Here is a 14,715-nt window from a genome sequence, read left to right as displayed (position 1 = left end):
GCATCGTACGAGATGTTCACCCGTCCTTCTCCACCATCGACCCATCACGTGACGGTGGTTCAGTGTTGAAGGAGGCCCGTGTAAGTCGACTCTGGCCAATTTTTGACATTCTTTGGGTGTTTTCCCCCCATGGACGTGGTAGATTTGCGGCTTGTTGAAACGAGGGTTCAGGGAATATGGTCTTTTGTGTTCTGTTGGGTGCGGCGAGAGGTTTCATGGGTTACCTTGGCTTGGATTAGGATGGGAGGAGGAATTGGACAGGTATAAAATACAGATATCGCCTTGATGATCGGTCCCGTCAAGTTCCAATGTTCATTTTCGAATTGGATCTTTTCCGACGTATCTATTCGAGGGTTGGATTTTCCTCGACGTTCAATTTATATTCCAAGTCTTAATTAGGACCTCGGAGGAAGACAAGAGTCAACTAGAACCGCGAGTACCAAAGAATCCAGGCGAATCAAGCCTCACGACACTTTCACTTCAAATCACCCAAAGCCAACCCAAGAAACGTAAAAATGGCCCCAAGAAGCATCGTAACAACTTACCCCAACGCCCACCACCGACGCTACGCCTCGCCCCCAATAAGCCCCTCCACCTACGCCCCAGACGCAAACGACATCCTCGCCGAACTGGGCCTGCGCGCCGACGACTCGGCCTCGAGCGCGGGGGACTCCAGCACGGGGTTCTCGACCGTCGACTCGGGCGTAAGCGTCAACGGTGGCGGCAGCGAGAATACGGGAAGCGGGAGCGGGGCCGGGGCCCGGAGAAGGAGGCGGAGGAATCGCAACCGGAATGGGAACGGGAACGGGGGTGGTATCAATAATAACTACGGCAACGGCAACGGCAATCATCAGTCTGCGTTTAATGGCAGCGGTGGAAGTATCAACATTGATAACAAGAATGGCAACGGCGGGAATCTCAACAGGCAGACGACGGTGGTGATTCCCCGGCAGGGCGGGGACCGGGACGAGAAGCCTGTGAGGTTGCAGATTGGGTTGAATCTAGATGTTGATCTGGAGCTCAAGGCCAAGTTGAAGGGAGATATCTGCTTGTCTCTGGTGTAAGTTCCGCCTGCCCGTTCATCTCCTCTTCCATCCTTCCCCCTTTGCTATTCTGGTGTTTCTTCCCTCTTTCCCTCTTGACTTTCTTCTCTTTTGTCTTATTTTGAACTGACGGAAAACTAATCAGACGCGATTAACCACAAAAAGAGTGGAGAGAAAATTCTCCAAGCGCGAGTCGATGCGGGTGAAGCCCAACTGGAAGGGCGAAGTCGACGTCAAGGAGATGTTCCACATGCGCCTCGGCAAGTTCAGCTTTAGGCAGCGGTGGATTGATCGCGAGGTCAGCGAGAGTCTTACGGTGGCGATTGGGGTCTCGCTTGTGTTGGGCGGATTCGTTGCTGGGTTTACGGCGTCGAGATGGTTGTGCTGATTCTTCCCCAATGCCGTCTCTTGAATGGCAAGAGGAACGAGGGGTGCAAAGAGGCGGGAGTTTCATTGTGTATATTGAGGGTATGTACATTGGATATGGGACATTGGGAGGCGTTATGGGGGGGGGGGGGGGAGGAACTGGGTTTCATTTACGGAAAATTAGATGCTGAACACAGGAAGCAGAGGTATCTGGCTAGGAATTAGATATCAATAGATGGAAATGACAATAAGGGGGGGGCAGGACAACTCGCAGCTGCGTGACCTCTTCTTCGCCAACATGGTATTCTCAAAGCGCATGGAGCCGGTTGAGACGGAAACTATCAGCCAAAGGACCCCTATCTCCCGGCCGGACACGTGTAAAGTCGGGGTGTGTGGAGCCGGTCTTCCGTTGCAGTGTCATGAAACTTCATGCGGGAGGTTGTGGCGTGTTTTCCATGATATGTGTCTGTGCGGCGTTTGCGTCGAGACGAGTCCCCTCCAATATGGAGATATTCAGACATTGCCTGATGCTGAATCAACATCCGTTGAGCTGTTGAGCAGGTAGAAATGCGAGAAACTCATCTTCTCTCGGCTCTGTCTTAGACCACGCCGGCCACACCGAGACTCACCGCCGAACCCGGGGGGCTGGGATGTCTCGGTGAGCGGCCCGCTAGCGTGACTTCTGGCGTCAATGCTCACTGCACGACTTCTCCACACAAGCTCTAGCTAATTACCGAATTAGGCATGTTCGACAAGGGTCCTCCACCATCTTCAACGCCCCAGTGCCCTTTTTTACTTTTTTTTTCTTTTTCCATCCCAACTTTTGTTCCCACGTCGCCCTCATTTCAACCTCAAATCGTACCATCAAGAACACGACATACCTAGCCTAGTGGTTTGAAGAAAATAATATTGTACGAACAACACTGGCAGGTGGAATGGCAGCCATTCTGCACTCCATCAAAAGCTTTTTCCTCGGATTGGCGCGAGGAGCTGGTGATTTCTACAGGTCCATCGTGAACTGGCTCCAGATGGCATACTCACCGTAAGCTACCTAAAACTTAGAAGACTTAGAAAAAAACATTACTGACGTATCCTATGAAGAAACCCATACTACCGCGGCAACATCATCACCGGCAGAGCCGTCAGCGGCAGGCACCCTTTTGTCGGGAACATGCGCATGGTGATAGCGCAAGTCTTCCAACCCTCCGACTGGACCGTCCTGGAAGTCGCCGTCCTGAAGGCCTCCGGTCCGCCGACCAAGGCCGTGCTGAAGCTGTTTGACCGCCGTTTCTCGCCGTGCATCCAACGCGCGCGGGAACGTCTGGAGCACGCTGGGTGGACGCCGGAATTTGAAAAGGAATTTGTCGACTACGTCCGCCGGGGCGCCGCTAATGAGTTCCACGAGTCCCTTTGGGACTCCGATAGCGATGAAGACGAGAAGGAGGAGAAGGATGCGCCTGTCAACTTGCTCGAGCAGGAGGTGATCCGCCAGTCTCAGTGTAATGGGATTGCCAATGCGCGGTTGAATCGGTTGCAGACCCGGATGGGCGTGGAGAAGGGTATTAGGTTGCCCAAGGCGCATTGCACGGTGCAAATTTCGATAGGAGGAGACGTTGAGAACCGGCTTCTTGAGGTTCCTGGCATATTGATGGAGTATGTGCCTGGGTTTAGCTGTGATGATACGGAATAATGGCAGTTGAAAGAGACTTCTGGGCTGAGTTCAGGGGATAAGAGACGAGGATGGTGGAAGCGCATGCCCATGAATATGTAATAGTACTGGTTTTGAGAGGAACCGAGCGGATCATTGTGACAAAAGAGAGTACATGGCAGCTTCAGTTAAGCGGAGTGAGCTTGGTAATCATAAAAGGTAACGAAGAGTATTTTCAGCGCAGAGTGCAAAAAAGAAGTAGCCAGAAAAGAAGGGAACCAGAGGTAAGAACTGGCGATTATTCCCCCAGTAGCTTTTGAGAAGATGTACATGGCGAAAACTCTTTCGCAGTCTTATAGCGGCTGGAACGTTGAAGCAGATCTCTCATACGCTTATCACCGTCTGCGTAGCGGTCGTGATACGTCACCGCCGATGGCATCCACAGGGTGGAACACGCAAGCCCCGTGGGGAATAGGCTGGCGAGCATGACGATGAAAATCAGCTGGATAATCTCACGGGGCCTGTCCCGGACGGGATGCCCGTAATGGCGGAAGAACTAACAGGACTACTGATGGCGCGCCGGTGATGTTCATAAAGTTTCCTTCTGACTGCGGACCTTGAATCTGAAAGTCGTAGGTCTTCTCGCAGACCCGCTCCAATGGCAAGGGCACGAGTGATTCTCGACTGAGGGAGAATACCGCGCCGAGCAGGCGCAAGGCCAGCGCCGCCAGCCATAGAAAAGCCCAAGGTGACCGGTACACCATGCCTGCGGTGACGGCCACGATTATAGCACTGAGCTCGGAGACAATGATCCCTAAGAATGCTGCGCATGTCGGCGTCCCGGTGTTTTCGATGACAAGTGGGATCTTGGACGCCTTGTCTTTCGTCGTGGCTCTCGATAGAACGAGATGGCTCGCTGCCACATGTGCTCTTACAGGTGGGATTCGAGCCGTCTTCGAGCCATGTTCTGCGGTTTGGATTGGCGTCTTGGAGGAATGAGAGTCCAGGGCGGCAGGCAGAGCCATGCGGCTCAGAGCGCGCGGCCATAGTCCTGGGATAGGTTCTGGTCGTCGCCGTGCATGGTGTAGGTCCATCCCTCAAGCCGTGGGTAGAAAACGGTGTCGAGCATGTGTACACGATGGGAACCTCTAAACAGGCCGTGGGCGGAGATTACGTCTAGCGTCTTCAACGCGGCTTTGTGCGTTGGTCCTCCCATGGGTAGGAGAGGAGCCTGTGAAATGGCTGACCTTGCATTGAGCCGAGAGAAACACCATTGCGGCCACAGAAGCAGTTCGAAGGCGCTCTTGGTTCCAGTTTCGGCTCCGATGTAGCCTAGCACGGCGCCGAACGCTGCCGAAATGGTGTAATCTTGGTATACAGACATTTACTGCTCTTGAGCTAATCAGGATGACCGAATGAATACAGAAAGTCGTCACACATAACTGGTCTTGCGTTTACAAGGCGGAGTTTAAGGTGTGAGACCAAGTTTGCCTCGTATAGCCACGGGGGAAACTTTCTTCATATACATGTACTAGTAAATTTACTACTTAAGGTAAGTAACTCAGATGAAGTCGCACCACTTAAGGGTTGCCTTGGTATGCCTCAATGTGCAGAACAGCAGTCATCGTCTACCTAGTCTGCCAACGTCATGGCTCACTCCAAAACTCTTGGACGACGTAAGAAGTAGAGGCTTGCCACCTCCACATGTTATGGCACAATCCCCGTTAGACTGAATGCTTCATGGCCCGTCGGAGAGGCATTCCAGACACGCTAGGACGCCTCGTACTACTGTAAATAACTGACGTATGGTTAGAGGTGGTGGAGTTGGTATCGTGAGGCAGGGAAGACCATGTTCTCTCAGCTTTCGATACGCAGACCATCACGTTTGAGACAGCTTTACCGCTGTGTCTTGCAGACTGCAGCAGCCCTCCACGATCGCAGACGGTGTGGACAGAGGCGAGCCAGGGGCAGTGTGCTTGACGGCAGCGAAATCATCAACTATGCCGGGTATGAGGCTGTTTGGGGGTGTAAACACACAGTCAATGAAAGGTCACAGAGTCATTCCTTGACTAAAGCTGCATTCATACATGGCCTAGAATCTATCAGAGAACCGTCCAATTTCGACGCGTCGCCGGGGGCCATGTGAATAGCTCATGGCCTGTCAGTGCATACATTCCAATCTTGACGAGCACCCCAGGTCTCAGCTCTTTGAGGATAACGCCATGACACGAGCTCCAACCCATCCTTTCCTTCATGTGTAGTCTCTGGCGGCTCAAGTTCACCAAGTAAGAATTACCGGATATATTCTTCTGCTCTTCAAGCCAGCCAGCTAGAGAGCCTTGCCATAAGGAAACATCCTCGCCCATTTTACCCCCTCCCTTTCCGAAGTTGGGGTGGAAGCACCTGATGTGGCAATCTGGCATAGGTCGAGGGCGGCTGGTGTTTACCACAACAGCGGCCTTTTTAATGTATACAGAACCATCATCATTGATTATCCATTCAGACAAAGCGGATTGTCCCTCGAGGGGAAGTGAATCGTTCGGCCAGTTGATAGGAGTAATGACGACATCATAAACCGACGAGTTGCTGAATGGAAGCAAGCTGCCTATCGGGACATATTTGGAACTATCCAAGGCTGTATGGTTCTGCCAATCCCGTATCATCTCGAGAGCACGTTTATTCAGTGTCCTCGACCTGAAAAAGTCGGCGTGCCCTGCTTTGTTTCGAACCTCAGCGATGAAGGCCGCGGGGTACTGGCCCAGGATCAAAGCAGAATTCCGCTCATGATCTTTGTAGTACCACTCGATAGCTCCGACTGCCGACATAATAGCTTGAGCTCTGTCGTATGATCTTCTCATCATACAAGTTCTTCGCTCTCCCATGACGAGAATGTCCATTCGTGACCTCATCTCGCCAAGACCCAGCATCCTAGTCGCCTGCAACATTCCTCGAAGATAGTGTATGTCTAATGGAAGATTCATCCATGGGCCAAATTGCGCACGAGAACCCAGTCCTCTCGATGCGCTTCCGGCCCCAGTGTAGATATTTTTAATCTCCTCAGCATCCAGGATGGCGTAGTCGGCCAAGGGAATATCTGCATCGTCGAAGAAGGACTTCATCTTAGCCCAGTCTCGGAAATCGGAGATATTGGCATTCCGCAGATGGTCATTGAGCTTATCGAACTTGGCCTGAAATTGTTCTTGAGTACCTTCATGGGAAGGTCCCGGGAGCTTTTTGAACATTTCCTTTTGCTGCGCGGCTTCTATGAGTGAGAATATAGCATCAAAACTAATGTTCTGCCGGTCTTCCCAAATAGGCGTCGACCGGAGTCGGAGGAGGTTCCAGGACTTGTCACAAATCCACATGTCTGGCCGTATGCAGACTTCTTGCAGCGTCCAGAGGGATGTAAACCACATGTTGATATGCTCGTGCGAACAACGATCATTTCTTAGCTTGTGACGAGAATTATTTTCCACCATCGGAATTGCGCTCCTGAATGTTCGTGCTTTCAAACCCGAGATCATAGTCGATCTCACGGCTTCGGTTCTTTCTCCGTGGGTCGGACTTGGCGTCTTGTAGTAGGCTCCGCTGCCGATGGACAGAATCGTAACTGTCTCACGCAGGTTCTCCAGGTTGTTCTCTCCCATGGTACTCATCCAAGCTACAACATGCGCAGCTTTATTGAAGATCACCGCTTGCTTGGCAATCTCTTTAGTCGCGATCATGCCTAGTGATGGTTCTTCACTCGCCGTTCGTCCCTGGGGTATACAGACCAAGTCAAACCACACGAAGCGTTGGTGCCCTGGTACTTTCCTCAACATCTCGGGCATTTCATTGGTGTCCCAAATGCTTGTGACAGGAACTTCCCAGTTGACCCCTGGTAGTTTCACCACCTGCCCATCAATTTTCCATCGGCCCCAAGTGTGGCTGACAGCGACGTATTCCAAAGGCAGGGGCAGGTTCTCGGTCTCGACAGTCCTTGAGTCCCTCCTATCCCATAGATAAAAGGGACGGTCTTCGTTCTTTGCTGCATCGACAGCAAGCCATGGCAAGGGCTCGAGAGAGACACTCATCCGGCTGCTTTCCAGTATCATGTCTGGACGGAGCAAGTCTCTTTTGAATAGCTCAATTGGTCCTTCTGTGACGAAGTCCATCACGAGCCAGAAGGTTCCCGCGGCCTCTTCCGGGGCGTTCGAAAGCCTGATCATCCACAAAAGGTCCATACAGGCAAATCTGACACTCTGTCTCCATCGGCGACAAAACTCATCGACTGTTGCCGATGTAAACACTTCTCCTAGTTCCTGGCCGATTACAGATGATGAGTTAGGGTTCTGGAGGCCGCAAGAAGCTTCAGAACCCATCCGCTGTCGGCATGCTGAGTTTGCTGCAGCGAGTCTGGACGTTGGCAGCATTTCAGGCGTCGAAAGTGTTTTACCCGAATTTAGCGTCTGAAATTCTTCTTCAAAGAGTTTGAGCAGGTCCCCATGGTAATCCTCGGTGTACTTGTTTTTCTCATAGTTTGAGGATGAATGGAAGGTATCAGTCGGCGGCTGCATACAATCCTTGGCCAATGATGCGATGGTCTTCATGACGAATATGGAGTTCTGGATTTCGGAAAACCACCACTCCTTGATCAGGCGAAGCGAGACCCGTTGGGGCGGTGAGAGTAGAGCCATGAAATAAATTTGGCCAGTTCGTTTAGGAAATCCAAAGTCTGATACGAGGAAGCAAATAAGTGCCCAGTTCTTGAGCATTTGAAGTGCTGGTCGAGTTGTGATAGGACCATGGAGACCCATAACCGCTGCAATAGGGCCACGATATTGGTGCTTATCGAGATTGATGAACCCGAGATAGCGTTGAAGAATCTGGGAAATGGGCGAATCCTTGTGAAAAGTCTCAAGGTGATGCTGGCCAACAGGAGGAAGCTGTTCCAGAATGGCGGGATCCCAGCGGTCATGATTTCTTGTTGGTGTTGGTCGAAGTCCCTTAGAACAAACCTCCCAAGACTGAAAAGACTTCTGCTGACTTCCCTTGCCATCAAAGAAGCAGGTCAAACACAAGTGTGTTGGGCTAGGTTGGTCTTCATCTGCAGCATCGCTGACCGTGTCAATGCTCCTATAGAATCGGCAGCCTATACCCAGCCTGGTCGAGCAAGATCCGCATACAATGGAGTTTGCTGAATCTCTCGCGCTGTCGTTGATGTTTTTCTGTCTTTCCACTCTGTTTTTGAGGTTTTGCTGTCTTCCATAAGCATTTATACACCGCCGGAGGATCCCCGGCCCCTTGGATCTGATCTCCTCTGTGACTCTATTATGTATCTCCATACCAGAATGGACCATTTGGGTCGCTTGCTCTTCAGTCAAGGTCTGCATTGCACGAGCGATACCGTCCGATATGACATTACCCAAGAGCTCCCTCGGAGGACCATTTTGCTGGTAGTCTTGCCGGATGAAATTCATAAATTCTTTCGCGCGTTCGGCAGTCCCTTTATCTGGGGCTTCAGCTGAGGTTTCCTCGCAGTCCTGACTGATGTGAGCGGAACTATGCCCTAGAAGAGCCCCAGTTCGGCTAGATTCACCGCACTCTTCGACACCGAATGCCTTGCTCTTCACACGATCGTTCTCGTCGTTGTGAGTCATTGTGTAGAACGAGGCAGAGTGGTACTGGAGGCGTGGCCTAGTGATTGGTGCTGAAGCGGAATAGATGCTGATGAAGTCTATGAAGAATGCCCATGGGATAGGGAAGGCCACCGGGAACAGTCAAACAAAGCAGATTACTTCAAACCATTCCTTTTGTCTTTCGGATTTGTGTCTTTTAGCAGGCAAACTTCACGTCAACATTCCTACGAGAAGACAGCCAAGTGGGATGTCATGACGAAGGCAAGGCGTTTGAGTTACAACACCGCTCTAAAGCCAGCAACATCCTCAACACTTCTGGCGCACACATTTGACTGTTGGGCGCCTGCCAAGGGGCTGAGGGGGAAAGCCTTGCGCTACTTAGTAGGCAACTGAAACTTTCGGCGAAAATCAAACATGTTGCTCTGTCTGCTGCGAGACAATTGCGCGTTGTCATCAACGCCTATTGGACGTCGTTGCATAGCTGGAGTTTAGTGACGTATGGGCGTACTGCAGGCAAAGCTGACAACCAGCAGCCAGGCACTCTTTGTCGGATGTTCAACCTCAAGTTTGTTCTCAAATGGTTGTTGGCCTTGGGCTAGTGTTTGTTGGTTACTTGTTCCTGCCAAAGTACCGTGCTTGGTGTAGCAAGTTACCGCCACTCGTGCATCACAGGATAGTAGCATTATGCCATTTAACTTTTTACCTTGTTTGACAGTATTCAAGTGACCGATATCACATCGAGACATTTCATCTTTGGCTCATCCATGGTATGATCTGGCCTCCTTTCTACCCCATCATTGTCTCGCTTACTTGGTTCGATTACAATCATCAACACAATGATATCAGATTTGTACACACCCAGTGATACCTTGACGTGGGAAGAGCGGAAACAGTCACAACATCTTGATGCGTATCATCTGAGTCAAAACGCAGCTGAGCGATGGGCGTTAGAGAATTGTATACTCCTAGCTTTCGATGATTCCGATATCGAATACCTACGATACAATGAGAAGGCCCGCGAGGTTGTCGACTGCATGGAATCACCAGATTCTGCCACAGCATACGTTGAGCGTCTCGAAGCCACTACGAATACCAGACTCTGCGAAGGCAGATGCGCAAAGGGCCAGCCGTGCGAAGTATGCTCGCCTCACAAGTGCAAGATTTGCTCGGATCTGCCCGAATTTCTGGCACATGATACAGTTCGCACTCTTAAAGAGATCAATCCTCGCAACTTGCTCCAAAAGGACGAGGACGTTGCTCTGTGCAGCCATTTTCTTGCCATCTCGTACTGTCATACCGAACGGACAAACCCGGAAGCCAACTCCTACGAGTACTCACTGCGAAGCTTCCGAATCCGCAATCTTGACGGGACGCTCCGAAACAACAGGGCTCCAGATCGCGTCCTAGACCAGGCTATCGCTGCCGCTTACGTCGCGGGATGCAAGCTGATATGGATCATTGAGGACTGCTCCCCTTCGCTATCCTGCTCAAGTCCCCAAAATGATCGCAGTCTCTTGGAAGCCGAAAACTGGAATATCATGTTTCAGCTCTCGCATCAAACGGCAGCACTACTATCAGTCGAGATCGAATGCCCTGAGGAGTTAGAGGTTCTTTGTTACCTCCTGGTGAACGGCAACAGCATGAAAGGGCTAAACGAGTCCCGCCGATCTGAGATACTTTATCATATCAGCTACCTTTTCGAGCGCATTGGACAGGATAGCTGGTCTACTTGCGGCTCCACATTAGGGGAAACGATAACTGCAGGCGAAGACTTGTTCCTCGTCTTGCATCGCACCGCTCAAACGGATTGGAGCATTAGCACCTGGCCTCCTCGTTTTTGTCGGGCCTCCCTCCTGGAACACCAACATCCGAACATACTCTGCCTCCCGATTCTCGACTTACAAAGAATAGTTCTCAATCTCAGATCATTCCTCAGCGATTCTCGAATATCGTCTACACTGAATGAGCCCAACCTGTACTGGCACATGGAATCTCCGCACCCTGCCGTGTCATTGGTACAAAATGTTGCGAAACTATTCCCCTTCGTAAGGTCTACTACAGTGAGGATCAAAGTCAAAACCGGAGGATCTATTTCAATGACACCAAGACCCAGAGCAGACGCAGCTTCTGCACTGACTCTTCTCAAGGACCGAACAGTTGATAATGACTCCCATCTCATATCATTGATCTCAGATCTCTGCCACTATGAAACCAGGTTCAGAGTCAAATTAATGGACAACTTTCGCGGCTCTTCTCGTGCTGCCTTGCTGAGGCTCGCATTACTGAATGGCGACCTCTCTCTGCTAGCACCCGAAGCGTATACAACTGGCGGTTTCATGCCGTCACAGGGATATGTCCAAAGAACGAAGCCAGATCATACGGGTGATTCGAGCCTCACTGGTGGCCCCCAAAGGTCTCGATGGCTACATCCATTCGATACAGAATCATCTGCCATCAACCTTCCAATTCTCTACCGAAGCAACTTTTTCCGGCTAGGAGGGCTTTACCATCCAGTGCATGGAGACTGCCCAGCATATGTATGGGAAGTTGAAACACTCATTGATATGGCTCCCATACAGCTGAGGTGGCGAGAAACATGGCTGTCGATGCGTCCACTCACCGCTAAACCACGACCGCTCGAAGGCGAAACAAGCGAGCAGGTAATACTTCGTTCACATCTAATCGTGGCACAAATTCGTAAACCCGGCCTTATGGATGCAATAAAAGATGATCTACTCAGAGACGGTGCCGTGGGAGATAAAAACCCCATATGGGAGCATTTCTCGCCATCCGGTGTGGTCTTTGCCTTGAGTTCGTTAGCAGAGATGATCGAGCAGCACTTCCAACTGCGAGAGACGTTGACATCAATGATGTTCGACATCTTGAAATTCCTGCACGAAGAAGCTCTGGAGGGTCGACAACCGCAGGCTCAAGGTGTGGAGAACAGTATATGGCAGTCAATGCGAGTGGACATGTTGCCATCATGTAGCCATGGTACCCTCCCTGACGAGGTAGGCCGCGAGCTCTTTGAGCACCCTGACGTGGTCCAAAGAGCCTCTGAGACGATTCTATTTGATAAATCTCACGGGCTGAATGGAGACTACCATCAAGTCTGGCTCCTTGATCGAATCATGTCCACAGGTGGAGTGTGGGCTGGTCGCTACAAGCGAGAGTTTAGTCCACGAAGAGGAGCATCTTCTGATGACGATGCCGACAAGAAACGCCGCAAGTCGATAGTAAGAGTGCCAGAGTCTCTATTCGAGACCGGAACCGACGATGCAGGATCGCCTTCAATTACGGAGGCTTGCGATGTTGAACATGAAAGTGACCCGAGGGAAGACCAAAATGCAGAGACTGGACCTTCGGTGTCTGAGAATCTAGAAAAGCCCCGGACGGCAAGCAATGTACTCGGGCGTCAATGGCGCAACATGTTCCTTGATGGGGTGGTTGCGGCATCACAGCAGTCTTCGACAACCAGTGCAGAAGGGCCGGTATCCAACCGGTATGAAACTGAGGTGCCATCCGGCAAGCTTCTCACCTTTATGCTGAGTTTTGGGGGTAAAGTTGAGCCATTTGAGAGAGATGAACAACTTGAGAAGAAGCTCGTTTCTGTCTTTGACGTGGACGGACCATGCCTCATTGCAACCCCCTATAGTTCGGAGTGGGAGGTCCTACCGCACCCAGAGTATCGCAGCATGAGTGTCTGCTGGGTCATCGAGCCTTATCGGGACTCAGAAGGTGATGACGGAGCGGGAATGAACGATCTAGAGGAGCTTGGGGATGACGGCGTTGGTCCGGAGACTGGTACGAAGCGCAAATGGAAAGGCAAATCGGTGGACGATGGGAAGAGTGATGATACGGAGACAAACGGGTTCAACCGGGGGCAATATCGAGTGATGAACAAGGTTAAGGGCATGTGGGAGATTATGGAGCTCCCCTGGCAGAGGTACAAGTTTGTTTAGGCAATATTGCGCGGCTCTACCTCTCTGGAGGGCATTAGTAGGTGTCGTTTGGTCTTGCGAACAAGACCGGTTGGCTTTACTTGCTTTCTAGCAATATGCACATCTTCCGCCCTTGAAGACGGTACCGTAAGTCTTTTTGCGGTATAAAGTGATGTTGGTGGTGATGTTGGTAGGCTGGCCGTGGTACGTAGTCAAATTAACCGCACTTTTGCGCAATGATGTGTATGAGTTGTCCACTGATCCCATGGATTTGCTTCTGCCTTGGGTCGAAACACAGTTTGGGACTCCGGTACCTACTTAATGGTAAGGCAGTGTCAGCCGATTCCTTCGCTCAAAAAACCGTGGTCTTCCAAGCTTCCCACGTTGAAGCTTGAGTAGTTGAAGTTGAAGGTTGCATTCTGGATCAACCGACGTGTAAGTGATTCACGAGCTAAGCGTCTTTCCCCACTTGGATCGATTCACGACTCTTCGTGAACCATGATGCCTGCCACTTCTGCCTAAGCCTCGTGCTCTTAGTGTATCGTGCCTGGGAGAATACCGCTCCGAGATGTCTTTTGTTTGCGATGTGCCGAAGACCCATCTCATTTCGTGTGGATACATGCCCTTCTCGGCCTAGCATTCAGCTCATAGAGTTTGATCTGCCGCTTCTGCCTACCAACGCCCCAGGCCAAAGATGGCTCTTAACAGTGGTTCAAAAAGAATAGACGACTCTTCAACTGAGGCAAAGTGATTTAATTGCCAGAGACTCACTGCCCGCAAAGCAAACACACACACTCTCTCTATGCTTCCTCGACGTGGATTTGTTATTCTGTTCCTTACCATCTTGTCATCACTTGCTCATACACATTTCGTCTCGTCAGACAACATGTGCCCAGAAAACCCCGACTGCGAAATGCACTCGTGTCCGCACGCATGTCTGCACGAGGCAGCGCTATACGGCAACACCCAACGCCTAACGGAGCTTATTCTCGACGGAGACGACATTTCACAGACATCCGGGCCCGGTCAATTCCAGGTGATTCACTTCACCGGACGGCCGGGGAGCGAAGCAGCCCTAAAAGCCCTACTAGACGCCGGGGCGGACGCTTCTGCATCCTCCTACGACGAGATCACACATCTCCAACTCGCGGCTGCCGAAGGTGGGGTTGCGCAGGTGCGGATGCTCATCGAGGCCGGCGCCAACGTCAACGCCCGCACCTATGACGCTGAGACCCCGTTGCATAACGCGGCTAGGGCTGGAGACGAGGAGATTGCGAAGCTGCTCATCGCTGCTGGTGCGGATATCGCCGCTAGAGACTGCTATGGGCAGTCGCCGTTGCATCATTCCGCTAGCCGCGGGCACCTCGGTGTGGTCCAGGTGCTTCTCGATGCAGGCGCCGACATGAGCGCTCTCAATAACAACGGAGACACGGCCGCTCTTCAGTCGCTCTCCGATGCGCCGGCCTCGGTCAAACTTTTCATAGAAAAGGGTGTCGATGTTTCTACCAAGGGTCAGGGCGGCGATACCCTGCTGCATCGAGCGGCTGCGAGGTCGGCGGAGCTGATAGGACTCTTGCTCGAGGCCGGCGCGGACCTCGAGGCGACCGATGATGAAGGAAGGACTCCGTTGCACGCTGCAGCGGCGTGGGGCGATGCCGAGTTTGTTCGGATTCTGCTTGCGGCCGGGGCTGATCTCAGTGCGACGACGAACGACGGCGAGACTGCGCTGCATCTGACGGCGGGCAGCCCGGATGCCATGTTCCTGGGTTTTGGACGCGAGTCTGATGCCAAAGCTAGGGTTCTCCTTGATGCTGGTATTGATGTGAATGCGCGGACGTTATCAGGTCAAACGGCGCTTGAACGGGCGAGAGAATGCAACCGCCCAGCTGTTGCAGAGGTGCTTCTTCAAGAAGCAATTACAGAACATTGAGGGAGATGGGACTGTAACTACCTTGACCGTTGCTGTACAGGACAATACAGGTGCATGATTTGATACTGAAGGAAAGAGCATTTCTGTTTGGATTGGAAATTGAGTGAACCCCGCCAAATTTATGGCCCCGGAAAGCGCGGCCAATTAAGCAGGCGAATTCCCCGCCAGC

General features: G+C 51.7%; 7 protein-coding genes across 7 annotated transcripts; 4 read left to right on the top strand and 3 right to left on the bottom strand.

The window, feature by feature from the left end:
• Positions 1-515: 515 nt before the first annotated feature.
• Positions 516-1,431, top strand: BDP55DRAFT_702795 (uncharacterized protein; the record flags this gene model as incomplete). Its single annotated transcript, XM_060577945.1, has 2 exons — positions 516-1,060; positions 1,209-1,431. The coding sequence occupies 2 exons, from the start codon at positions 516-518 to the stop codon at positions 1,429-1,431; spliced, it is 768 nt and encodes a 255-aa protein (XP_060432014.1).
• Positions 1,432-2,168: 737 nt separating this feature from the next.
• Positions 2,169-3,333, top strand: BDP55DRAFT_606739 (uncharacterized protein). Its single transcript, XM_060571119.1, has 2 exons — positions 2,169-2,451; positions 2,511-3,333. The coding sequence occupies exons 1-2, from the start codon at positions 2,345-2,347 to the stop codon at positions 3,097-3,099; spliced, it is 696 nt and encodes a 231-aa protein (XP_060432013.1). The 5' UTR covers positions 2,169-2,344; the 3' UTR covers positions 3,100-3,333.
• A 222-nt stretch (positions 3,334-3,555) lies between these two features.
• On the bottom strand, positions 3,556-4,104 carry BDP55DRAFT_629915 (uncharacterized protein; the record flags this gene model as incomplete). Its single annotated transcript, XM_060572086.1, has 1 exon — positions 3,556-4,104. The coding sequence occupies one exon, from the start codon at positions 4,102-4,104 to the stop codon at positions 3,556-3,558; it is 549 nt and encodes a 182-aa protein (XP_060432012.1).
• On the bottom strand, positions 4,088-4,441 carry BDP55DRAFT_726688 (uncharacterized protein; the record flags this gene model as incomplete). Its single annotated transcript, XM_060579179.1, has 1 exon — positions 4,088-4,441. The coding sequence occupies one exon, from the start codon at positions 4,439-4,441 to the stop codon at positions 4,088-4,090; it is 354 nt and encodes a 117-aa protein (XP_060432011.1).
• A 706-nt stretch (positions 4,442-5,147) lies between these two features.
• On the bottom strand, positions 5,148-6,123 carry BDP55DRAFT_657603 (uncharacterized protein). The gene has a single exon (XM_060574416.1). The coding sequence runs from the start codon at positions 6,036-6,038 to the stop codon at positions 5,160-5,162; it is 879 nt and encodes a 292-aa protein (XP_060432010.1). The 5' UTR covers positions 6,039-6,123; the 3' UTR covers positions 5,148-5,159.
• A 3,388-nt stretch (positions 6,124-9,511) lies between these two features.
• BDP55DRAFT_629913 (uncharacterized protein) lies at positions 9,512-12,637 on the top strand (the record flags this gene model as incomplete). The annotated part of the gene is made up of 1 exon (XM_060572085.1): positions 9,512-12,637. The coding sequence occupies one exon, from the start codon at positions 9,512-9,514 to the stop codon at positions 12,635-12,637; it is 3,126 nt and encodes a 1,041-aa protein (XP_060432009.1).
• Positions 12,638-13,529: 892 nt separating this feature from the next.
• On the top strand, positions 13,530-14,546 carry BDP55DRAFT_548393 (ankyrin repeat-containing domain protein; the record flags this gene model as incomplete). Its single annotated transcript, XM_060568835.1, has 1 exon — positions 13,530-14,546. The coding sequence occupies one exon, from the start codon at positions 13,530-13,532 to the stop codon at positions 14,544-14,546; it is 1,017 nt and encodes a 338-aa protein (XP_060432008.1).
• Positions 14,547-14,715: the final 169 nt, after the last annotated feature.

Source organism: Colletotrichum godetiae (genome assembly GCF_030913485.1).
Source record: "Colletotrichum godetiae strain CBS 193.32 chromosome Unknown BDP55scaffold_12, whole genome shotgun sequence".
In the NCBI taxonomy this organism is placed as follows: Eukaryota; Fungi; Ascomycota; class Sordariomycetes; order Glomerellales; family Glomerellaceae; genus Colletotrichum; species Colletotrichum godetiae.
The sequence above is the reverse complement of the archived record's forward strand: the minus strand, read 5'-3'. Positions and strand labels throughout refer to the sequence as shown.